Consider the following 27116-nt stretch of genomic DNA (forward strand, 5'->3'; position numbering starts at 1 on the left):
AAATCCTTTCGACGTCCAACAAATTGAAACGGAGCAGTCAGAGGATCGCTAACTAATTGAAACAGAGCAGTCTGAGGATCGCTAACGAATTGAAACAGAGCAGTCTGAGGATCGCTAACGAATTGAAACGGAGCAGTCTGAGGATCGCTAACTAATTGAAACAGAGCGGTCTGAGGATCGCTATCGAATTGAAACAGAGCAGTCTGAGGATCGCTAACTAATTGAAACAGAGCAGTCTGAGAATCGCTAACGAATTGAAACAGAGCAGTCTGAGGATCGCTAACGAATTGAAACAGAGCAGTCTGAGGATCGCTATCGAATTGAAACGGAGCAGTCTGAGGATCGCTATCGAATTGAAACAGAGCAGTCTGAGGATCGCTAACTAATTGAAACAGAGCAGTCTGAGGATCGCTAACGAATTGAAACAGAGCAGTCTGAGGATCGCTATCGAATTGAAACAGAGCAGTCTGAGGATCGCTAACGAATTGAAACTGAGCAGTCTGAGGATCGCTAACGAATTGAAACTGAGCAGTCTGAGGATCGCTAACGAATTGAAACGGAGCAGTCTGAGGATCGCTAACGAATTGAAACAGAGCAGTCTGAGGATCGCTAACGAATTGAAACAGAGCAGTCTGAGGATCGCTAACGAATTGAAACGGAGCAGTCTGAGGATCGCTAACGAATTGAAACAGAGCAGTCTGAGGATCGCTAACGAATTGAAACGGAGCAGTCTGAGGATCGCTAACTAATTGAAACAGAGCAGTCTGAGGATCGTTAACGAATTGAAACGGAGCAGTCTGAGGATCGTTAACGAATTGAAACGGAGCAGTCTGAGGATCGCTAACGAATTGAAACGGAGCAGTCTGAGGATCGCTAACGAATTGAAACAGAGCAGTCTGAGGATCGTTAACGAATTGAAACGGAGCAGTCTGAGGATCGTTACATCCACAGGTTGAGACTCCTTCACTTGCTTGTGCAGCCGGGGAGAAAACAAACCAAACATAAATAAAATGACACATATAGATTCATTTCTTCTCAAATGTGTCGAGTCCAAGACATCAGAACTGCTGACTGGAGTCAGGACTACAGCTCTGTGTTTTAAACTCTTCCAGGTCTGAACCGAGCAGCTCAATCACGACACAAATAGTTTCTGGTAGAAAATATAAAAACAACACAGTAAAGTGGGTGGGATGAAAGCAGAAAACAACAGGACTTTGTTAACGCATCGTTTCCAGGCAGTGTCATCTTAAACATCAGTATCAATGCAAAAACAAAAGAAGAAGAAAGAAAGAGAGAGAGAGAGAGAGAGAGAGAGAGAGAGAGAGAGAGAGAGAGAGAGAGAGAGAGAGAGAGAAAGTGTCAAACCAATGTGGATTTTGCGTGAACAGCGTTTGCACACATGTGTAAAAGTCGTCTTCGGCTTGCGTTTGTCACGGGTTTCGGCTGGCGGCGTCGCCCTCGGTGCGGGCGGGGCGGGGCGGGGCCAGAGCCACTCGCTTCCCCACCCTCACCACCCCCTCCTCCTCCTGCTGGGTCCAGGTCTACACGTTGATGGCGTGGGCGTGCTTCTTGCACAGAGGCTTGTCTTTCTTTGAGTAGAAAGGTTGGCCCTCCAGGTTCACATTGCACACCTGGAATTATGAAGAAGAAGAAGAAGAAGAAGAAGAAGAAGATACAAACAATCTTCATATTCATCATATCAGAGGTGGATGACACTTTCATATAAATGAATGTGTGTGTGTTGTGTGTGGAGTTGTGATGTGTGTGTGTAGTGTTGTGTGTGTTGTGTGTGTGGAGTTGTGATGTGTGTGTGTAGTGATGTGTGTGTGTGTGTGTGTGTGTGTGTGTAGTGTTGTGATGTGTGTGTGTGTGTGTGTGTGTGAGTGTGTGTGTGTGTGTGTGTGTGTGTGTGTGTGTGTAGTGTTGTTTGTGTGTGTGTGTGTGTGGAGTTGTGATGTGTGTGTAGTGTTGTGTGTGTGTGTGTGTGTGTGTGTGTGCGTGCGTGCGTGCGTGCGTGCGTGCGTGCGTGCGGAGTTGTGATGTTCCTCACCACGCAGACAAAGCAGGTGTCGTGCCAGGTGTGACCCAGAGCCTCAATGAACTTATCACCCGCTTCAACAGGGAAGTCACAGCCATGACACTTGGTGCTGAACAGTGCAATGTAATCTGAGAGGGAGGGAGAGAGACAGAGAGAGACAGAGAGAGAGAGAGAGAGAGAGAGACAGAGAGAGAGAGAGAGAGAGAGAGAGACAGAGAGAGAGAGAGAGAGAGAGAGAGAGAGAGAGAGAGAGACATTAACAAATCTACAGATCTACAAATCTACACATCTAGGAACAGAAGAAGCCTTTCTCTCGCTTTGCACCAGATCGGTAATTTCTCCCGTGACTGCATTTCATTTTCACCATGTCATGCTAGCTTGTCAGGGCGGAGGCTAAATAATGCTCAACATTTAGACGAAATCTTGGCAATATAAAAAACATTTTCAGAGGGTCCCTTGACCTCTCACCACAAGATATCTGAATGAAAATGTCTCCTGCTGTTAAAAGTGGGGATATCTAAATTGCTGCACTGTTCAATGTAAATATATATATATATATATATATATATATATATATATATATATATATATATATATATATATATATATACATACATTTATATATCCGCAATTCTTACTTTAAATGTGAAAATATATTGAAGAATATTTACAAGAATTATGTCAGAAAGCAATCTAAGTTGATTTTATTTATTCCTTTCAGTAAAACTGAGGATATATCATAGTGAAATTAAAGGGGGATTTCAGATTTTTTTGATGTCCCAGTTTGGAGAAATTGAAACCGGCCGCATCTGGCAAGTAGAGCTGTCTGCTCTACGAAGCGGAAATCTGTAGCCAGGTACTCAAATAAGCGGGCAGGGCTGACTCTAATCATGTGTGTGTGTGTGTGTGTGTGTGTGTGTGTGTGTGTGTGTGTGTGTGTGTGTGTGTGTGTGTGTGTGTGTGTGCGTGCGTGCGTGCGTGCGTGCGGGCGTGTGTGTGTGTGTGTGTGTGTGTGTGTGTGTGTGTGTGTGTGTGTGTGTGTGTGTGTGAAAGTGGGCATGGCTGACTCTAGTCTCGCCCCAGTCTCAAATATTACATTGAATCACTGCGCTCCGCATACTACATAAGTGAGTCTGTGCCAGTTAACAGCCACTGCTGGTTTTGCAGGCGGGTTGAAATTGAATGAGTGACAGGTCGTAGCACCGATGACAGAGCAAATGGGCTGCGCCTCCCGTGTCGTCTGATCGCAAAGTCGTTACTGATTGGAGAGGACTGAAGCCATCACTGGCATATGACTGGCCAAGTGAACGGTTCCCTCCCATAACCAGCCGGCTGAGGGAAAGTGTCCCAGACCCAGAGAGAGCTCTGCAGCATGCAGTAACGTAGTGTATCAGACCCAGAGAGAGCTCTGCAGCATGCAGTAACATAGTGTATCAGACCCAGAGAGAGCTCTGCAGCATGCATTAATGTAGTGTATCAGACCCAGAGAGAGATCTGCAGCATGCAGTAACATAGTGTATCAGACCCAGAGAGAGCTCTGCAGCATGCAGTAACGTAGTGTATCAGACCCAGAGAGAGCTCTGCAGCATGCAGTAACATAGTGTATCAGACCCAGAGAGAGCTCTGCAGCATGCAGTAACATAGTGTATCAGACCCAGAGAGAGCTCTGCAGCATGCATTAATGTAGTGTATCAGACCCAGAGAGAGATCTGCAGCATGCAGTAACGTAGTGTATCAGACCCAGAGAGAGCTCTGCAGCATGCAGTAACATAGTGTATCAGACCCAGAGAGAGCTCTGCAGCATGCAGTAACATAGTGTATTGGACCCAGAGAGAGATCTGCAGCATGCAGTAACGTAGTGTATCAGACCCGGAGAGAGCTCTGCAGCATGCAGTAACATAGTGTATCAGACCCAGAGAGAGCTCTGCAGCATGCAGTAACATAGTGTATCAGACCCAGAGAGAGCTCTGCAGCATGCAGTAACGCAGTGTATCAGCGTAAGTACTCTCATGGGTCTGGCGTCGAGACTAGGCTGACTCTAACCGTGTGTGTGTGTGTGTGTGTGTGTGTGTGTGTGTGTGTGTGTGTGTGTGGAAGTGGGCGGGGCTGACTCTGACTTTGTGGGTGTGTGTGGAAATGGGCGGGGCTGAGTGAGCGTACCTTTCTCGCAGTAGGGCTCTCCGTCCTCCATGTGGAACAGGCTGTTCCCGAAGGCCTGGCCGCAGGCGGCGCACACGAAGCAGGTGGTGTGCCAGGTCTGCCGCAGGGCGTGCATCACCTCCTACACACACACACACACACACACACACACACACACACACACACACACACACACACACACACACACACACACACACACACACACACACAGGATGGACAGGGGATGAGCTGTGTGTGTGTGGTTGTGTGCGTGGGTGTGTGTGTGTGTGTGTGTGTGTGTGTGTGCATTTTTGTGTGTGTGTGTGTGTGTGTGTGTGTGTGTGTGTGTGTGTGTGTGTGTGTGTGTTATACGGGATGTGTGCCGTCTCTCACCCCCATGATCTTGGTGGTGCAGCGGGCGCACGTCGGGGCGAAGAACTCTCCGTAGCAGTTCTCACAGTACACGCTGTCCTGCTCCTCCACGAAGCTGACGTCAGCCAGAGACATGTGGCAGTAGTGGCAGTTAAACTCCTCGGGGTGCCAGGATCGCCCCAGGGCCACCAGGAAGGGGCCCCTGACAACGGCAACCAATAGGGACGGGAGGATATATCGAAACTCAGTGTATCACAATACAACATGTACAAATCATGGGTAGAAAAAAGAACGGTGATATTAAGTCCATTCTATTCTGCTGTAGTAATCGCAGACGTACAAGACGAGTTTCACGTCAAGCTCACAAGCTCGCCATCCATTATTGTGCTTTGTAATAACACATTTTTAAATTGTTGTTTACATTCTAGTGAGCCAATGCCACTGCTAGCAGGCGCGGACTGCATAATCGGGCACGTCGGGCAAATGCCCGGTGGCCTGGCCTGGCCTGGCCTGTTTTTTTTGTTTTTTTGTGTGTGTCCACAGTCAGGCCACTCACTGAACAGCAGGCCAGGCAGGCCACTGCTCATTTCTGGACTCTTGTGTTGGAGCCTTGAGTTTTGCATTGCTCAACACTTGGCTATAGGCTATAGAGACTAAAACCATTGTTGGCCTAATTTTTCAGAAACAAAGGTTGGGGCTTGAGCAGAACACACTACCATGTGTTTAATGTTAGGGCCTTGCTTAAACAGGAAGATGTTTAATGAAACTGAGAATATGTTGATGTTTATTATTATTGTTATTATGACGTGTAGTTCTTAAGCCTGTGGAGAATAACGCAGTATGCAAATAAAGTTTGCTGTGAAGCGTTTGTACAGAGGCATGTTTTTGGTTTTACTTCTTCATATTATACTTGCAGTTATCTAGGCAATGTTGATGTTTCTATTAGTGAACAAATAGGTAACATGTATCATCGCGTTAGCATTATATTCACTAAATCTTGCTTCAAACGACCCAAATTGGGCTTCAAACGGCCCAAATTCTTCGCGCGGGCGAAGGTCGCAGATGCGCGCGTCGGCCCGTATTGGCCTGGCCTGCTTGGTATAAATGCCCGGCCTGAATTATGATCCCAGTCCGCCCCTGACTGCTAGAAAGATTGAATCGAATAAATTGTCATTATTGTGCCGTTAAAATTATAGCATAGATAGAGATAGCATGGTAAAGATTAAAAATTATAGTACTACTGTAGAATAGAAAATAGAAAAAGCAATTGAAAAAAGTGTCTGCTGTTACCTGATGACACTGTTGCAGGCTCCACAGAGTGGGGTGCGGCCGCTGGCGGCGTACCTCTCCGCCCTCTGGGCCACGCCCCTCGCCACAGGAGTGAAGGGGGCGGGGCTGAAGGGGGCAGGGCTGGGGTTGAAGTGGGCGGGGCTCAGGCCTGCGGGAGGCGCCGTGGCCAGAGAGGGGTTGGGGATGTAGGCGGGGGGCGGGGGGGCGGCCTGGGGGAGGGCCTGGACCTTCACGGAGGTGGTGGTGGTCTTGCTGGGGTCGAACTTGTCAGCGAAGGTGTTGTCAGTCACCCAGGGCGGCCGGTTGGCGGAAGGTCCCGGGGCGGGAGGCTGGACCGGAGCCGGGGCCGGAGCCGGGGCCGGAGCCGGGGCCGGGGCCGGGCGCTGCGGTTGGACGGGAGCGGGAGCCGGGGCCGAGGCTGCAAGGCGAGGAGACGCATGAGACAGACTGGAGAAATTCCCATCCCAGATTTCTCTGAGTTCAGTAGTCAGGGTGGAGACTGCGGCTGCATTCCAATTGTCAACAACAACAACAACAAAAATGTCCTAACTGCTATTCCTAACCACTCCTTGACCTCGATGGAAAATGTCATGAGGTCAAGGAAAGGTGTGAAGGGCTTTTAAAAGACAACCGCTGCGCTAAGTGAATCCCCTGCACTTACGCTACGCTACAGGAGTCTGCACGTAGTTGAGTTTCTAACGTTTCGCGTCACCGTGAAATCATTACGTGACACCGCCATGTAACGATTTCTCAAAACAAGTGACCTAAACACTAGCATGTACAAGTCACACTGATTTCAATGCTGAAATCCGTGTCCAGCTCAGTTGCTGAGAAAATGGTGTTTTTCCGTGTTAGCGGCATCGTTAGCGTGAACGGCCATCGCTTTGCTGCCGCACGGAACGGTAGGATGGCATTATCTACTTTCCTTACGCAAAGGATGGTCCAGTGTATCCTACAGTATGCTAAAGGAGCTAAGTGTGGAAGAATTGAAGCACCTTTCCTTAGCATTTAGTGCGTGTGTCCACATACATCTTTTAATGAGCGCCAGGTTCTTTTTTCAATTGTTCCTATTTCCTTAAAACAAAATTGGTTGCACAAAACACTCTGGGGGGGGGGTGGTTGAAAATAAAATAAAATAAAATAAAATAGCGCTGGGATGAACTGCGTCCCAGCACGCAGCGCTTTCCGGCTAGGAAAGAAAGCTATGTGGACATGGTCACATGACACATACCCTTAGAGCAGGGGTGGGTAACTATTTTTCATGGGGGGTCACATGAGAAACCCATATTTGTTGCCGGGGGCCGAACAAATATTGTCATGCCGTAACCCATGGATGGGCAACTTTGATGATAGAGAGGGCCACAAAAAATGTCCTCGCTACCAGGTTTTGCTGAGGGCCGAACGGCACCAGTGCGAAAAATTTGGGGCATGTTTAGAGGAATAACTCATTTTAAATTAACAGTTGTGATGTCATTATTCAGTCTTAACCACCAATATTTGATCCTTTTCTCACTCACTCCTATGTCACCAACTGCTCTCCCTGCAGGGCTTGAAATTAACTTTTTTGACCACCTGCCAATTAGGCTGCTAGATTTTAAAGTTACCAGCCAATTAGAATTTCCACTAGCCAAAATGTTTTTCTTCAAATAAACCAGAATATGAGTGGGTTAATTTAAGCATAAGTATCAGTAAGTGGCCCGGGATTCTCAAAGCCTGTGTTGAGGGTCACACGAACAAAAATGCACTCTTGAGTTAATTATTTAAATTTCTACTTCAATGTAGAACAGTCATTTCTTACACATGAGATTACTTTTAGCCTTTTAGTCATAAAGATTATTGAAAGATATTCCATATTCCAGACTGAAATGTTATAACAGAAGTGGAGTATTGGCCAGAATGACATGAACATTTGGACACTTATTCAGCGGGTATCTTGCATGTTGAGTTCAGTTGCACTGTAATTTTTTTTCTTTTTTCTTTTGCAATTCCATCGCGGGCCACACAGGGGGCATCTGGCGCGCGGGCTGTATTTTGCCCATGTGTGCCTTAGAGCAGAGGTTCTCAAATGTTTTTCAGCCAAGGACCCCTTACAAGATAGAAAATATACCGGGGACCCCCTCATTCTGATTTGTGATTTTGGGCTAAGCTTAATTGTTTCCACGGTAACATGCTTGACTTTTAAATTGATAGGTTTGTCAGATTAGAATGTAATCCATGAACCATTTTAGATTTAAAGCATAAAATATTTTCGTTGAACTAAAGTATGAAGCTTTTGCAAAAAAAAAGTTTATATTTTTATTTTCCTGAAAACTTTTCGCGGACCCCCTTGCAAAGTGCCACGGACCCCTGGGGGTCCCTGGACCCCCATTTGAGAACCCTGCCTTAGAGAATTCAAACAGCTCTTATCATGGCTGCCATAGTTCCGGCTCATTTCACTCAGTCAGCAAGCTTCCTAAGCAAAAAAAGACAATTTGAACGCAGACCAGGTGACGTCTTACCTGGCTGGGTGGGGTAGATGCAGGCGGTGCTGACCACCTTGGGAGGGGCGGGGCCAAGAGGGATCTGGATGGAGCTCTGCTGCATGGGTGGGGCTTGCTGCATGGGAGGCTGCTGGTACTGCTGCTGTGGAGGCTGCTGGTACTGCTGCTGGGGAGGCTGCTGGTACTGCTGCTGGGGAGGCTGCTGGTACTGCTGCTGTGGAGGCTGCTGGTACTGCTGCTGGTACTGCTGCTGGGGAGGCTGCTGGTACTGCTGCGGGATTGGCTGGTACTGCTGTGGGGGCGGGCCTTGTGGCATGGGCGGGGCCTGGTACATGGCAGGAGCCTGACCGTATTGGCTAGAGAGGGATGAGAAGATGTTGATGGGTGTCACCGTTTCCCAGCCGCATGCATGAGCTTCTACACCGCTACACCTGAGCAACTTTGACTTCTTAGCTGGTAAATACTGGACCGTAAAATGGTTCGATCCATGAGACAGAAGTCTAACCTTGCTTTTCTTGGATCCTGACTGGAAATGTTCTTCTGGAACTCTAAATGTGCCCACACACTTACCTGAGTCTCCTTCACGTCACCAGACACCTTCTGCACAAACGTTAGCGTGAGTTTTAACACAGCACACCCACAGAGAGAGAAGAGCAGAACAAGCCTGGCACCAGAGGGACAGTGTTAGAACAGTCAGAGAGATAGAACTATAGATGCCACCGACAGATTTGGCAATAACCAGTTCCCAGACTTAAATGATCACAAACTCTCGGTTCACCGCAACAATAATTCTCCTGCTTCAAAGTCGCAGCCTCCGCAACAGTTTCTGTTTGTTTATTTGTCTTCCACGTCTGATCTTCTGACAAAACAGCACATGGACGCAGCAAAAAATGAAGAAATACAGCAATAAGCCACGGTTTACAGTTGTTTTACAACAGTTAAGGGCCGTTGTTAGGCACGACGTGGAGCCGAGTGCCTAAAGCGAATCCTTAGCTTGGATAACATTTGACTCAAACTGGACTCAAACTCTTTCTTGTTTGGGCGGGGTTTGATCCACAACACTACACAGAATATTGTATTGCTGCATACTATTAAAAACCAGATTTCACCCTATTTTCGAGCTGGGGGGACATCCTTTTCAGCTTCACATTATGTGATATGGAGGTGGGGAACCTAGGACCCTGGGAACATATACTGTAGGACCCTGGGAGAGCACATAGAACTGGACCCTGAGAACACAGGACCTTTTGTCCTGGTCCCATTATGTGCCATTATAACTCTGGGAACATAAGACCCTGGGAACATAGGACCCTGGGAATATAGAACCTTTGGTCCTGGTCCCATTATGCACCATATAACTCTGGGAACATAGGACCCTGGGAACATAAGACCCTGGGAACATAGGACCCTGGGAATATAGGACCCTTGGTCCTGGTCCCATTATGCACCATATAACTCTGGGAACATAGGACCCTGGGAACATAAGACCCTGGGAACATAGGACCCTGGGAACATAAGACCTTTGGTCCTGGTCCCATTATGCACCATATAACTCTGGGAACATAGGACCCTGCAAACATAAGACCCTGGGAACATAGGTCCCTGGAAACATAGGACCTTTTGTCCTGGTCCCATTATGCACCATATAACTCTGGGAACATAAGACCCTGGGAACATAGGACCCTGGGAATATAGGACCTTTGGTCCTGGTCCCATTATGCACCATATAACTCTGGGAACATAGGACCCTTTGAACATAAGACCCTGGGAACATAGGACCTTTTGTCCTGGTCCCATTATGTGCCATATAACTCTGGGAACATAGGACCCTGGGAACATATGACCCTGGGAACATAGGAATGAATCCCAGACTGAACTCTTGTCCTCTGACTAAACAGCAGTCTTCCTCCTCTCTCTCTCTCTGCAGTCAGGTAATCATATTGGCTCCAATGGGCTGCAGCTAATGTTGGCTAATAGCACTCTGATATTAAAAGCGGGGGAGATTTGATTTGTTTAGCCGTTAGACTGAGGACCTGAGCTGCCCTTCAGCAGACGGATCAACTGGAGGATTATTTCCAAACACTATTTAAATTTAGGCTGTTTTGTCTGCTGCGGAGTTCACTGTCCAGCTGTTTTCCTTTTGCTGTATTGCAAGACTTAACAGACTGACTATGTTGTGTTGTTAAAGAGGCCGTCAAAATATCAATGTCAAATGAATATTCATACCTTGGTATAATTACCGTAAAACATTTTCATTGTTTCGCAGTAATCACAGATTCAGTAAAATCATGAATCAATTCTTATGACCAAAACCAGTCGCTCTTCTCAGGCTGTGGGTGTATATACTGAGAAATCCCCTTCCTCTCCAGAGTGACAGCAACCTAAGACCCACCCACCTGACCTCTCTGTCCACTCAGGGTTTAACAGTGAAATACCAGTTTTTCATCATCAAAATCTGATTCAAGACATTCAGCTTCTGGAAAGACAACAATCATAGTCAAAATCGACGGGCAACGACATCAAACCAAGCAGATGAAAACACCACATCAGCAGTGAAACACCTGGTGACAAACACACATGTTGGCAGAGAGACACCAGACCAGACAAGACAAGACCAATCGAACCACGAAGATATCAAACCACTCCACACCTCCATGCCCACAGGCAGACCCGGGCAAAAATAATGATTGAAACCATTTTGGATACTCAAAAATCATGAACACAGTGTTCCTCCTTTCACAGTTGTTAATGTTATACAGCTATCAGATGATTTTGAGATGATCACCGCGCTGAAGGAAGCGTGCTAACTTTACAGCTAAGCTAACATTAGATTCACGCTTCCTTCTACGCGGTTAGACAGTGTAGTTTGATCGAAAGAAAATAGTTTTACATGAAACCACTCACGACAAGGTCTGTGGATTATCTTGAGTAACTGGGTCATGATTTCTGGATAGAGACATTGCTGTAATTTTTTTTGTTTTTTTCTGTAGCACCACAGGCCGAGTGCCATCCAGTTCCATTTAATTCAAGAGAAGGTACAAGCAGACATCTCTACGGCCGATATCTCCAAAACTTGGCATCTCACACCAAAACGAGCCAGATGGATTAATACAATAGCACTACAGGTAAGAGGAAAATATGTATCTTTGATTTGGGGGTGAACTGTCCCTTTAAATATGATTGAATGGATGAAAGGGATTTTTGGACTAGGCTATGCTAATCTGTGTTACAAAAAATGACGACTCCCATAACATCACGATCACTTCTGCCCAGCTCTGCCTGCAGCTGATTGGTTACCTCTGAGGAGCAGGGGCTACAGGGGTGGGCTCCACGGCGGGATGAGGACACTGATTGGCTAGGCCCTGAGGCGCAGAGGCCAGCTCATTGGGCGAAGCAGCAATGGCAGGCGCAGGGCTGGTAGAGACTGGAGCATGCTCAGTCGGGCTACAGCACAGGAAGGGTTAGCACAGTGAGAGAGAGAGACAGGCAGCTGAGCCAATGACATGTATGTATATGTATATGTGTGTGTATATATATATATATATACAGTATATATATATATATATATATACATATATATATATACATATAAACACACACATGGATTATTAGTTCAGTCCTGAAAAAATCACACTCATGCAAAAAGCAAAAAATCTTGATATTGCTCGGCCCGAGGATGGCAATAAAAGTGTGTGTTTGATTCCATAATTTCAGATATTATTTGTATATTTGCAGAGATCTTAGTTTAGAGAAAGTACAAGTCTTTATGCAACATTATTGGAGTTACTGGCCAACGCCTTTATGATCATTTTGGGTAGGGAGTTTAAAAAGAAATCTGATTTATTTTTCAAAATGGAAATATGAGGAATTTCATTCTAAAACCAAATATCAAAATACAACTTCCTGTTAATAAGGACTCAGCACAAACACAAACATTTTATTTATTTATTTATTTGCTTATTTATTTATTTATTTATTTCAAGCTCTTTTAAGCAGATAACTATTCCAGTACTTGAATCTTTGAAAAGTTAATTAAATGACTTTAGGCACTTTAAGGCCCTTGTATGAAGCCAGTATTTAGGGAAACCTGCTTTCGAGGTCAGAATGTGTATTCTGGACATTTCTAATGGACATGTACAGTATAGCAGGTTGGAATGAATTCCCTTTGTGTGATGTTTTGGGATGACATTGAAAGAGGAGAGTGGAGAGAGAGAGATTTGAGACGTACAGCTGAGGCAGCGAGTCAGACGATAGAGAGGAAAAACACTATCTCTTCATTGGTGGATAAAAGCTTGACCTCCGCCCCCATCGATTGGGCTTGAGTCATGGGACGACATATACGGACTGACGGGCCGGGGGACAGGGCGGGGTCGGGCGGTGGTGGTGTGTGTGTGTGTGTGTGTGTGTGTGTGTATGTGTGTGTGTGTGTGTGTGTGTGTGTGTGTGTGTGTGTGTGTGTGTGTGTGTGTGTGCCGGGGGGGAAGGGGGGGAAGGGGGGGGGGGGTTGATATCTGGTTGTATTTCAGGCTAAACAGGCGAGCCCAGATCGATCCTGCATAATGGAGACATGATTAAATAAGTGTGTGGAGACGAGAAAGCTCCATCCATCACTGTCCCAGATGGGTGTGTGTGTGTGTGTGTGTGTGTGTGTGTGTGTGAGAGAGAGAGAGAGAGAGAGAGAGTGTGTGTCTGTGTGTGTGTGTGTGTGTGTGTGTGTGTGTGTGTGTGTGTGTGTGTGTGTGTGAGTGAAAGAGAGAGAGAGAGAGAGTGTGTGTGTGTGTGTGTGTGTGTGTGTGTGTGTGTGTGTGTGTGTGTGTGTGTGAGAGAGAGAGTGTGTGTGAATGTGTGAGAGACTGTAGCATGTGTGTGGTGGGGGTTAAAAGGTTTATTGTGCCTGCAGACCTGTACCGTTGTGATATACAGTGTCTCTCACTCAGTTAGCGCTGCGCGACACAGACACAGTGTGACACAGACTCAGTGTGGCACAGACTCAGTGTGACACAGACTCAGTGTGACACAGACTCAGTGTGGCACAGACTCAGTGTGACACAGACTCAGTGTGACACAGACTCAGTGTGACACAGACTCAGTGTGGCACAGACTCAGTGTGGCACAGACTCAGTGTGACACAGACACAGTGTGACACAGACTCAGTGTGACACAGACTCAGTGTGGCACAGACTCAGTGTGGCACAGACTCAGTGTGACACAGACTCAGTGTGACACAGACTCAGTGTGACACAGATGCAGTGTGACACAGACTCAGTGTGACACAGACTCAGTGTGACACAGACTCAGTGTGACACAGACTCAGTGTGACACAGACTCAGTGTGACACAGACACAGTGTGACACAGACACAGTGTGACACAGACTCAGTGTGACACAGACGCAGTGTGACAGACTCAGTGTGACACAGACTCAGTGTGACACAGACTCAGTGTGACACAGACGCAGTGTGACACAGACTCAGTGTGACACAGACACAGTGTGACACAGACGCAGTGTGGTGTGACACAGACGCAGTGTGACACAGACGCAGTGTGGTGTGACACAGACACAGTGTGACACAGACGCAGTGTGGTGTGACACAGACGCAGTGTGACACAGACGCAGTGTGGTGTGACACAGACACAGTGTGACACAGACGCAGTGTGGTGTGACACAGACGCAGTGTGACACAGACGCAGTGTGGTGTGGCACAGACTCAGTGTGACACAGACTCAGTGTGACACAGACGCAGTGTGACACAGACGCAGTGTGGTGTGGCACAGACGCAGTGTGACACAGACGCAGTGTGGTGTGACACAGACACAGTGTGACACAGACGCAGTGTGGTGTGGCACAGACTCAGTGTGACACAGACGCAGTGTGGTGTGACACAGACTCAGTGACACAGACTCAGTGTGACACAGACGCAGTGTGACACAGACGCAGTGTGACACAGACTCAGTGTGACACAGACTCAGTGTGACACAGACTCAGTGTCACACAGACTCAGTGTGACACAGACTCAGTGTGACACAGACGCAGTGTGACACAGACTCAGTGTGACACAGACTCAGTGTGACACAGACTCAGTGTGACACAGACTCAGTGTGACACAGACTCAGTGTGACACACGATACCATTGCAGAAATGCTGTTGGGGAACAACACTCTGGTCTCAGTTATCAGTACCATGGGGAGGTCATCAGTGCATGTGAAGTGCACTTGTGCTATATATGGTTTTCCTGTGTTCCCTATAGGGTTCAAGGAAACTGGACGTCAAGAAACCCCAACAGTGGGTTACCTCGGAGCTAACTGGGTTTGGCTTTATGGTGAGATGTATGTTTTTCCTTGCCACTTCTCTGGAACTGATCCATGCATGTTGAATACAATAACGTATTCATGTTGAATAAATGTACAGAAGACTTTGAACCTTTGCTCACTCGTTTTACCTGAAGAGGGCAAAACTCTATCCCCCCCTCCTACAAACTGGCATCTAGCAACGCCCTCTAGTGGACAGGAGGTTCTAAAGTGACACCGGAGTCCTGACCAAAAGAAATGGCAACAAGGCTAGAGGAAACACAAAGGCAAACACTGTGCAGTGTGCAACATAGTCAATCTCAAGCAAATCCATGGACGGCACAGTGGCTCAGTGGTTAGCGCTGTTGCCTCACAGCAAGAAGGTCCTGGGTTCGAACCCCGATGCTGCCCACTGCTCCTAGTTCTAGGAAGGTTCCTAGTAGAGGATGGGTCAAATGCAGTGGATGAATTTCCTCATGGGGATAAATAAAGGGTAACTTAACTTAATCTGTAAAAAGCACTCTCACTATTTCAGCTAAGGACTTGAATATTAACCTGACGAATATACCACAGACAGGAATATTTGTGTACTGTATTTGTGATAATACTGAAACTACTGATCATTTATTTTTCCAATGTAGGCTATGTATTCTGAAGCTTTATGGCTTAATGTAGCCTAGATTACTCAAAAGGTTTTTCGAACTTGAAAACTCTCAAAAGGAGATTGTTAATGGATTTATTTATTTATATTATTTAGTCATGGATAATGGATGGACAATAGAAAAGATGACTTTCTGCTTAATAACATTCTTATTCTTGAAGATTTTTATCTAAGCCTACACAAATCAAAGACAAGTACTGTATATGAAAGAGAAACCTACATTTAGTGTATTTCATAATGAGTTTCTTTCTTACATAAAAGCCCTTACATTTATGGGAAATAAAAATACAATGATCCTTTTAAGTATACTAGAAGAATATGATTTACAAAAAAGCCCCAGCCCTCAAGTAATTTTTTCTTTTTGTCATGTCTATATAATTTATTTCAATCTCTTGCCTGTTCTGTATGCTGTCTGTTTTGTAGTATGCATAGGATGAAATACAAAGCGATCCTGCAGTGCCCCCTGCTGGCAGAACCTGCCTGGTACAGTTGTCAACATGAGGAGGAGTTAGTGAAGCAGCAGGTGAGCAGGGAGAGAAACTGGTACTGATGCTGGGGCTGGTGGAGGCCAAGTCAGCAAACACAAACACACACAATGGTTGTGTAAAAATGTTGTGTTGTGTAAAAATTGTATGTATTTTTGTGTGTGTGTGTGTGTGTGTGTGTGTGTGTGTGTGTGTGTGTGTGTGTGTGTGTGTGAGAGAGAGAGAGAGAAAGAGGGAAAGAGAATGTCATCTCTTTCTTTGAGTATTGCAGTGAAGTTCTACTTGTAATGTAATTTGTTACTACCACCCTTGGAAAGACTATAACAGGCTGATATATCCACCACAGACTAGCTACACTTCACAGTATGCTGACTATACAGATACTGACCAACCTCCAATACAACATGAACATTAAACTACAACAAAGATCGAGAGGAGAACGCTGCCTATCCTGATGTTTAGAGGTCTGCTATGGGCCAGCTGGTCAATGCTAGAATGAATTGGAAAAAGTGACGAGAGGAGAAGACAGTGGAGATGGGAGTGACGGTTTGGAGTGGGACCTGGTGAAGAGAATCTGAAGAGGTGGAGAGACTGAGGAGGAGGATGAGTGATGAAGAGCGAGGGGAGGGGGCGATGGGGGAAGGGGGTCAGGCACGTCACTACCCCATCCGTAGCGGCTGACCCATCCGTTCTGCACATGCACATTCGGGTCCGCCAACTTGGACAGCTAGGGATGGCAACACCACTTGGACAAACTTGATACTGCATGTGATACACTGACCAATCCACGGAGAATCACATCAAGAGCCTTGAGCCTCAATGACTGATACCCGGTGGCAGAGTTTCTGAAGGGCAGACAAACGGATATTTCTCCGTGTGTAAAACATATAGAGAAAGTAAGCACTGTCCATCCGCTTATTGGGTTAGATGCAGGGTCAAGTTTATCCAGTGTTGCTAGCTGTTCAAGATGGCGGACCCGCTCGTGCATGCATGTGCAGGACAGATCGGGATCGGGTCGGGTACTGACAAGACACTCGCAGTAAAAACACACTCTCCCAGCATGCATTTCATGCAGGCGAGATGGGGTGTGGAGGGACGGAGGAGGTGCAGTTGCAGGAGTGAGGACACAGCGGTTAATAGACGAAGCTTCCACTAAAAACACCCAGCAGGATTCAGCCTCAGCCAAGACACATCCAGCCGGCACGCGGCCAGGCCTCTGCGTCGACAACCAGACAGGCAGAGTTACCTTTCCAGCGGGGGGCGCTCTCTCTCTCACACCTTCCCGTCGCTCCACAAATGATTTTTTTGTCTACCCCACAGATTTGAACAGAGGCCCGGAGGAGCTCGACTCAGAAACTCAGAGAAAGACAAAGAGAGGTGAGAACGGCTTGAAACGCTGCAAAAACTGCAAAAACAGCCGCTGCTCTGGAAACATGAACAGGCTGCACTCCATCTTAGTAACACATGAAAAGTAAATGAATGATACTTCTGCAGTTGAATTGTTGCTGTAGCCAGTGGGAGCATTTATAGTCCTGCGTGTAGTAGAACACCGAAAACACCAGATGGCGGTGTGGAGCTTTGTTACGCAGAAGTAATAACAGAAGAAGTGGGGATTGGAAGGATTGGACTTGTGTCCTCTAGAGAGCAGTGGTTCTAAAATCTTTTCAAATGAGGGACCCCTAAACTGACAAAGATTAGACCACGGACCCCTATTTGATAGGATTTTGTCCCATGGTCCCCCATATGATAATAAGATTGATGCTTTTAGATGTTTTATTACAGAAAGTGTATAAAACCCGTGACCAAAATAGTCATTGTGTTACAAATGAATGGAATTATAGCTAAAATAAATTACCCCCCTTTTGGCTGGGGACCCCCTGGAACCCCCTCAAGGACCCCTGGGGGTCCCCGGACCCCCATTTGAGAACCACTGCTCTAGAGAGAGAGTGGCGTCAGTGGAGGACCAAAATGCGTGACTCATTAGCCAATGAACCGCCACTCGCGCTACTTTTGAAAGCTAAAATAAAGCTGATAATGTACAATTCGATTCTTTAAAAAAAACAACTTTCAAAGTACATCACAAACTGTCCATTTTGCTGCAACTCGACAGTGCTGCTTAATCCAGGACCTTACTTCCTGGAACTCTTGAGAGTAAAAAACTGGTCCATTGGAGTGAATGGAGATGTCGTGACTCTTCTATATATACGCCTCTGGATTGGACATAATGCTTAGAAAGGAATCAACCAACATAACAAGACAGGCTCTGGACTACAACCCACGAGAAAAGTGGAAGCCAGGGAGACCAAAAACCAAACTGGAGGCGCTCCACGCTCGAGGAGCTAAATAAAATCTGGGACCTTCTGGTAGGAAGACGGACCTACGGAGAAGCTACAGAGACAATTCAGCGCACAAGTCTAATTTGGCCTGATCTGTGTGAGATCTAAGAGGAGAGCGGAGCTCATGAAGAGCCTGGATCTGTGTCAAGCTCTCCCTGCAGAAAGAGTTGTGCTCTCTGCGGCTGCGTGTTCGTGTTTCCAGAGTCTTTTGCTATTTCCTCAGTTTCTACTCACAGGCTCCACCTCCCACTTCAGTCTGTACATCCCTCTGGACGAAGGCGAGCACGGCGTCCGCCACAGATTCTGCCCGGCTTTTCTTGGGACGGCGCCTGAGAGCGTCTACACCAGACTACACCAGACTACACCAGACTACACCAGACTACACCTGACTACACCAGACTACACCAGACTACACCAGACTACACCTGACTACACCAGACTACACCTGACTACACCAGACTACACCAGACTACACCAGACTACACCTGACTACACCTGACCATAGACGGTTTTAACTTGACAACATAAACATTCTAAATTGCCCCTAGCTTACTTAAATAACTGACAGGAAATGAGCTAGGTTTCAAACTGTTCCCTAGCAACTACAATTCCGTGAAAACCGTCTATATAAAACTAATTACCGTAACTATTAAACCAGCCTGGTTGCCAGAATAAAACGCCTGCATTGTACGTGTCAGCAACCCACGGATACAGAGAAATATCACATTCCTGAACCCAAAATACGTTATATCATATCGCGCTTCTAGATACGTGTATATCAACGTCATGGAGTCTGCTATTGAAAGAACGTGGTGGCCAGTAAGGGCGTAGTGTGGTCAGGGTGGAGGGAGGGCGTAAACACTTTCCTCTCAGACCGTAGGGCCGTGTTAGCTCCCCACGGTCTACAAAGTCACGTTCAAAGTAGTGGGCAAACGCTAGGCGTCAGTGATGATGACGCGGAAGTGAAGTGAAAAGCTGTAGTTCCCCGAATGGCCACTTATGTTAAAATGCCCGACTTTGTAACAGGATTAAACATCTTTCCAGTCAGGGGCAAAACACACGGTGTTGGTCTATATAGCTAATTTAACATTTTCATAACTGAAAATAAATAATTTCTGTTTCGTTCAGTTCAAAGTGGAAGTCAGTTTATTCTTCTTTATTCTGATCACAATATCCAACTCAACCTGACAGTCTGTGTGACGTTACAGCATGTTTACTCGAGCTCTCTGCAAAGTTAGAAACCTCCCAGCAAACGTTTAGAGGTTGAACAGCTTGTTCAAGAAACTGTGTGAAATCAGGGCCTAAATATAATGAATGAAACTAACATTATTTTATATATATATATTTGTTTTACTCTTCAGGCTTATTTGGGGCTGACACTAATATTTTACATTAAAATATTTAAAATTTTACTCTGAAAGCGGACGTCACCCTGTTTATGGTTTGAACTATTCTTTTCCAGTCATATCTGTCTTAATTCAGATTTTCTTCAAAATAGCATCATAATGTGTAACTTTGAAAACTAGTGTTGCGAACGAACACAGCCGTAAGATGAATTTATCATTACATCCCTACTAAACACGTTTCTGATATCAGTTCAAAACAGTTTCCAAAGATTGTTTTAAAATGATTATTATTATTTTTGTATCTGTTTGTATTGATGTTGAATTTGTTTGTATTGATGCTGGGTCATGTCTTGCTTGTTGCTGTGCATTAAATATTTGCTGGGCAGGTTTAACTGTGCAGCCAAAATTATACAGATTATATAGAAACATAACATTGGGCCAATTTCCCTACAGGCTGAACAACAACAACATCTCTAACACACATTCACTTTCCAACACATGACCTTTAACCTTTCACCACCCCACCTGCCTGACCTCTCACCCCTCACACTGACCCCACCCATCTGTCTGTCTGTCTGTCTGTCTAACAGCTGGCCGGGACGTTCAGGATCTGAGCGGACAAGCCGTTGTGCCAGTTTTTCAACTTGGCAAAACGTGGGCCTTTAACTTCCGATTGGAACAATTCCCTGTGGCATGAGGAGAGCGAGAGAGAGAGATGGAGAGAGAGTAAGAGAGAGAGAGATGGAGAGAGAGACAGAAAGAGTGAGAGAGAGACAGAGTGAGAGAGAGATGGAGATAGACAGAGAGAGTGATGGAAAGAGAGACAGAAAGAGAGACAGAGAGATAAAGAGAGATAGAGAGAGATGGAGAGAGAGATGGAGATAGACAGAGAGAGAGAGATGGATAGAGAGACAGAAATAGTGAGAGAGAGACAGAGAGAGACAGAGAGAGAGAGGGAGATGGAGAGAAAGAGAGGAGGAAGAGACAGAGAAGAGGGGGATTCTGGATTAGGGACGGCGGCCTCCACTCCCCTGTCAGTAGCGTTGAGTCTGTTAGGTATAGGCATACTTGCCATACTTGTTTCCTATATTCTGGTGTTCTACAGTATATGGAGCTGAATGGGATATTGTTATGATTTTAGCATCTACTTGTAAAAAAAACTGCTGTAGTGAAAGAAAATGAAAGTAATTGCAGATAGGCCTATATGCATTTCAACAAAGGAAGATGAGAGAAAGTAGTAGAACCTTTCCTATTTTAAACAACATTCGAGGCCTTCGACTATAGATTTCTGATTTTACGAGGTGCACTTGAATGCACCATGTGTTTACAAGCGATGTGACCAGCTCCTTCACTCACTCCCAACTCATCATGCTATGTTCCTCTCTTTGCGTGCATGCCATGAAACGTTTACATTTGGTGTAGCTGTATTGTTGTCTGGGTAGAAACAGTAGGACAGTAGGCTTATAGCTGTATTGTTGTCTGGGTAGAAACAGTAGGACAGTAGGCTTATAGCTGTATTTTTGTCTGGGTAGAAACAGTAGGACAGTAGGCTTATAGCTGTATTGTTGTCTGGGTAGAAACAGTAGGACAGTAGGCTTATAGCTGTATTGTTGTCTGGGTAGAAACAGTAGGACAGTAGGCTTATAGCTGTATTGTTGTCCGGGTAGAAACAGTAGGACAGTAGGCTTATAGCTGTATTGTTGTCTGGGTAGAAACAGTAGGACAGTAGGCTTATAGCTGTATTGTTGTCTGGGTAGAAACAGTAGGACAGTAGGCTTATAGCTGTATTGTTGTCCGGGTAGAAACAGTAGGACAGTAGGCTTATAGCTGTATTGTTGTCTGGGTAGAAACAGTAGGACAGTAGGCTTATAGCTGTATTGTTGTCTGGGTAGAAACAGTAGGACAGTAGGCTTATAGCTGTATTGTTGTCCGGGTAGAAACAGTAGGACAGTAGGCTTATAGCTGTATTGTTGTCTGGGTAGAAACAGTAGGACAGTAGGCTTATAGCTGTATTGTTGTCTGGGTAGAAACAGTAGGACAGTAGGCTTATAGCTGTATTGTTGTCTGGGTAGAAACAGTAGGACAGTAGGCTTATAGCTGTATTGTTGTCTGGGTAGAAACAGTAGGACAGTAGGCTTATAGCTGTATTGTTGTCTGGGTAGAAACAGTAGGACAGTAGGATTATAGCTGTATTGTTGTCTGGGTAGAAACAGTAGACTTATATCTGTATTGTTGTCTGGGTAGAAACAGTAGGACAGTAGGCTTATAGCTGTATTGTTGTCTGGGTAGAAACAGTAGGACAGTAGGATTATAGCTGTATTGTTGTCTGGGTAGAAACAGTAGCACAGTAGGCTTATAGCTGTATTGTTGTCTGGGTAGAAACAGTAGGACAGTAGGCTTATAGCTGTATTGTTGTCTGGGTAGAAACAGTAGGACAGGAGGCTTATAGCTGTATTGTTGTCTGGGTAGAAACAGTAGGACAGTAGGCTTATAGCTGTATTGTTGTCTGGGTAGAAACAGTAGGACAGTAGGATTATAGCTGTATTGTTGTCTGGGTAGAAACAGTAGCACAGTAGGCTTATAGCTGTATTGTTGTCTGGGTAGAAACAGTAGGACAGTAGGCTTATAGCTGTATTGTTGTCTGGGTAGAAACAGTAGGACAGTAGGCTTATAGCTGTATTGTTGTCTGGGTAGAAACAGTAGGACAATAGATTTATATCTGTATTGTTGTCTGGGTAGAAACAGTAGGACAGTAGGATTATAGCTGTATTGTTGTCCGGGTAGGAACAGTAGGATAGTAGGCTTATAGCTGTATTGTTGTCTGGGTAGAAACAGTAGGACAATATATTTATATCTGTATTGTTGTCTGGGTAGAAACAGTAGGACAGTAGGCTTATAGCTGTATTGTTGTCTGGGTAGAAACAGTAGGACAGTAGGCTTATAGCATATTGTTGTCCGGGTAGAAACAGTAGGACAGTAGGCTTATAGCTGTATTGTTGTCTGGGTAGAAACAGTAGGACAGTAGGCTTATAGCTGTATTGTTGTCTGGGTGGAAACAGTAGGACAGGAGGCTTATAGCTGTATTGTTGTCTGGGTAGAAACAGTAGGACAGTAGGCTTATAGCTGTATTGTTGTACGGGTAGGAACAGTAGGAGAGTAGGCTTATAGCTGTATTGTTGTCCGGGTAGGAACAGTAGAATATTAGGCTTATAGCTGTATTGTTGTCTGGGTAGAAACAGTAGGACAATAGATTTATATCTGTATTGTTGTCTGGGTAGAAACAGTAGGACAGTAGGCTTATAGCTGTATTGTTGTCTGGGTAGAAACAGTAGGACAGTAGGCTTATAGCTGTATTGTTGTCTGGGTAGAAACAGTAGGACAGTAGGCTTATAGCTGTATTGTTGTCCGGGTGGAAACAGTAGGACAGTAGGCTTATAGCTGTATTGTTGTCTGGGTAGAAACAGTAGGACAGTAGGCTTATAGCTGTATTGTTGTCTGGGTAGAAACAGTAGACTTATATCTGTATTGTTGTCTGGGTAGAAACAGTAGGACAGTAGGCTTATAGCTGTATTGTTGTCTGGGTAGAAACAGTAGGTCAGTAGGCTTATAGCTGTATTGTTGTCTGGGTAGAAACAGTAGGACAGTAGGCTTATAGCTGTATTGTTGTCTGGGTAGAAACAGTAGGACAGTAGGCTTATAGCTGTATTGTTGTCTGGGTAGAAACAGTAGGACAGGAGGCTTATAGCTGTATTGTTGTCTGGGTAGAAACAGTAGGACAGTAGGCTTATAGCTGTATTGTTGTCTGGGTAGAAACAGTAGGACAGGAGGCTTATAGCTGTATTGTTGTCTGGGTAGAAACAGTAGGACAGTAGGCTTATAGCTGTATTGTTGTCTGGGTAGAAACAGTAGGACAGTAGGCTTATAGCTGTATTTTTGTCTGGGTAGAAACAGTAGGACAGTAGGCTTATAGCTGTATTGTTGTCTGGGTAGAAACAGTAGGACAGTAGGCTTATAGCTGTATTGTTGTCTGGGTAGAAACAGTAGGCTTATATCTGTATTGTTGTCCGGGTAGAACAGTAGGCTTATAGCTGTATTGTTGTCTGGGTAGAAACAGTAGGACAGTAGGCTTATAGCTGTATTGTTGTACGGGTAGGAACAGTAGGAGAGTAGGCTTATAGCTGTATTGTTGTCCGGGTAGGAACAGTAGAATATTAGGCTTATAGCTGTATTGTTGTCTGGGTAGAAACAGTAGGACAATAGATTTATATCTGTATTGTTGTCTGGGTAGAAACAGTAGGACAGTAGGCTTATAGCTGTATTGTTGTCTGGGTAGAAACAGTAGGACAGTAGGCTTATAGCTGTATTGTTGTCTGGGTAGAAACAGTAGGACAGTAGGCTTATAGCTGTATTGTTGTCCGGGTGGAAACAGTAGGACAGTAGGCTTATAGCTGTATTGTTGTCTGGGTAGAAACAGTAGGACAGTAGGCTTATAGCTGTATTGTTGTCTGGGTAGAAACAGTAGACTTATATCTGTATTGTTGTCTGGGTAGAAACAGTAGGACAGTAGGCTTATAGCTGTATTGTTGTCTGGGTAGAAACAGTAGGTCAGTAGGCTTATAGCTGTATTGTTGTCAGGGTAGAAACAGTAGGACAGTAGGCTTATAGCTGTATTGTTGTCTGGGTAGAAACAGTAGGACAGTAGGCTTATAGCTGTATTGTTGTCTGGGTAGAAACAGTAGGACAGGAGGCTTATAGCTGTATTGTTGTCTGGGTAGAAACAGTAGGACAGTAGGCTTATAGCTGTATTGTTGTCTGGGTAGAAACAGTAGGACAGGAGGCTTATAGCTGTATTGTTGTCTGGGTAGAAACAGTAGGACAGTAGGCTTATAGCTGTATTGTTGTCTGGGTAGAAACAGTAGGACAGTAGGCTTATAGCTGTATTTTTGTCTGGGTAGAAACAGTAGGACAGTAGGCTTATAGCTGTATTGTTGTCTGGGTAGAAACAGTAGGACAGTAGGCTTATAGCTGTATTGTTGTCCGGGTAGAAACAGTAGGACAGTAGGCTTATAGCTGTATTTTTGTCTGGGTAGAAACAGTAGGACAGTAGGCTTATAGCTGTATTGTTGTCTGGGTAGAAACAGTAGGACAGGAGGCTTATAGCTGTATTGTTGTCCGGGTAGAAACAGTAGGACAGTAGGCTTATAGCTGTATTGTTGTCCGGGTAGAAACAGTAGGACAGTAGGCTTATAGCTGTATTTTTGTCTGGGTAGAAACAGTAGGACAGTAGGCTTATAGCTGTATTGTTGTCCGGGTAGAAACAGTAGGACAGGAGGGTTATAGCTGTATTGTTGTCTGGGTAGAAACAGTAGGACAGTAGGCTTATAGCTGTATTGTTGTCTGGGTAGAAACAGTAGGACAGTAGGCTTATAGCTGTATTGTTGTCTGGGTAGAAACAGTAGGACAGTAGGCTTATAGCTGTATTGTTGTCTGGGTAGAAACAGTAGGACAGTAGGCTTATAGCTGTATTGTTGTCTGGGTAGAAACAGTAGGACAGTAGGCTTATAGCTGTACTGTTGTCTGGGTAGAAACAGTAGGACAGTAGGCTTATAGCTGTATTTTTGTCTGGGTAGAAACAGTAGGACAGTAGGCTTATAGCTGTATTGTTGTCTGTATTGTTGTCTGGGTAGAAACAGTAGGACAGTAGGCTTATAGCTGTATTGTTGTCTGTATTGTTGTCTGGGTAGAAACAGTAGGACAGTAGGAAACCGGGAGAGGGCAATGAAGAGAGGGAGTCTCCTGGGAAAAATGGGAGCGTTGGCAAGTATACGGTTAGGTTAGGGGGGTTTGGATGAGCGTTCACCTCATGGCAGTTGTGGAGGGATGGGGGGAGGGAGGGTATCAGAGACTGGACACTATAGAGCTCAACAGTCACGTGACTTTTTCGTGACGCCAATATTGCCCCGGAAGTAAGTTCCCCATTCATTTTCCCTATCGACATTTTGAAAAATCCTTATAGAACGAGTTTTAAGGCTGGAACCAAGCCAACCTGTGACCTACTGAATCGTGAGTGACGACCCCCATTGTGATTTTTTGTTTTTTCGCCTACGAATTTCAAAGAGGCGTCCCATGTGATCACGTATGTACGACGATGATATCAGTGTTAAGATGCTTTGGGGCGGGGCCGTGTGGTCCAGTCACACGTTCAGGTCGGGGGGGAAACCTCCAGCAGACAGATTCAGCCGCCGCTTGGCTAACTGCCTGCCGGCTGCCTACCTGGACTTCCTCAGAGCCTCTTCGTCCGGGTCTTGCACTGCAGCGGAGAGAGAAAACACACAGGAGATGAGATATTAGTGAGATATTAACCCCAAGTATAGTCTACTTCAAATAGTATTTAGTATTTACAGACTCCTTTTGTATTGTGGCTTTTATCTTACTTAGGTCCCGGATGGATGCAGTCTACCAAACTATGCCATTTTTGTGGATTTTTGCATTTTAATACATCGTGCTCATTTCACTGCCCATCCAGCTTATATTAACGACATTATAATGATACAAAGTGCGTTGATAATCGGTAAAGCCATACTTTAATCTGAGCAACAATGCTCCAACAAGCAAGCTGAAGCTCTCTGCAGCTCTAAACAAAATATATGTTGCTGCATATGTGACTAGTTAATAGCCACAAGGGTTGTTATGTTGCATGACAAAAAAATAGAAAAGGATAATAATTCACTGGTTTAGAAATGTAACTGATAGAAGTTCTTTGAGATAATTTTGCCCCAAAGTTTGAGAGTATCTAAACTCCAACCCAAAATAAGTGTAAAGCCTGACATCTAATGGTAAAAAGAGAGTACTCCAGGTGGTGACATTATCTGCTACCAAGGGGTAACTTCCGCGGCTGAAAAATGAAGCCAATGCGGAAGTGCCTTAAACCTGCATTCTTTCTAATCGCCAGCTGGGGGCGACTCCACTGACTGCAAAGTCCGATTGTATAGAAGTCAATGGGAAAATGACCCAAGTTCTCACTTGATTTATGAGCTCAGTAAACACTTTCCTAATGAGTTTAAGGTCTCAATTACTAGTTTCAAGTCTTCTTCAATACAGCATGATGTTCATTTAGTCAATTATGGTCAAACTCAGAGTCAAATAGGCAATGAAGCAGACTATGGGGACTATGGGGGGAAGCATTAGCTCAGGAGGTAGAGCGGTCACCTGGGAATCGGAAGGTTCCTGGTTCGAGGCGGGCTCCTCCCGGTAGCGTGCCAAAGTGTCCTTGAGCAAGACAACGAACTCCGTAGGGGTTAGTTTCGTATAAAAACTACATAGCTCGTGGAAGCTCGTGGCATGTAGCCGGTCTTCAGCTTTGCCGGTAGAGAAAGTGACGTCACTTAGGCGTCCGTGTGTAGAGTCTTTCTGATTTATAACTTATAGTGCAACAGTTTGGCGACACACTGCGACTTTCTTGACATGCAAAGTTACGTTTTAAATTGACAAAATTAGCGTTGGCACCCCGTGGCACAATTCAAACGGGATCAAAAAAGAAACGTTATTCTCCGTTGACCGCCATTCATATTTTTTCAGCGCTGGTACAGGGAGAAAAGCAGGAAGTGACGTTCACTTTGCCTCTCAATGGGTAACGTCACATGGGCGTGGCTGTGTCTATATTTTTGTACAGTCTATGCCTCG

At 45.3% G+C, this 27116-nt stretch overlaps 1 protein-coding gene across 1 annotated transcript in view; it reads right to left on the reverse strand.

Moving 5' to 3' along the window:
• Positions 1-1534: 1534 nt before the first annotated feature.
• Positions 1535-27116, reverse strand: part of LOC310788793 (LIM domain-binding protein 3-like) — an 84776-nt gene continuing 59194 nt past the window's right edge. The window contains exons 7-14 of the mRNA XM_083650367.1: positions 25707-25743; positions 11617-11763; positions 8338-8675; positions 5840-6257; positions 4571-4751; positions 4199-4319; positions 2051-2166; positions 1535-1631 (exon numbers count right to left, since the gene is read on the reverse strand). Of these exons, the coding sequence (XP_083506493.1) occupies positions 1542-1631; positions 2051-2166; positions 4199-4319; positions 4571-4751; positions 5840-6257; positions 8338-8675; positions 11617-11763; positions 25707-25743 (1448 nt within the window). The 3' untranslated portion in view covers positions 1535-1541. The remainder of the gene's footprint in view (positions 1632-2050; positions 2167-4198; positions 4320-4570; positions 4752-5839; positions 6258-8337; positions 8676-11616; positions 11764-25706; positions 25744-27116) is intronic.

This window comes from Poromitra crassiceps (genome assembly GCF_964638095.1).
Source record: "Poromitra crassiceps genome assembly, chromosome: 14".
Classification (NCBI taxonomy): Eukaryota; Metazoa; Chordata; class Actinopteri; order Beryciformes; family Melamphaidae; genus Poromitra; species Poromitra crassiceps.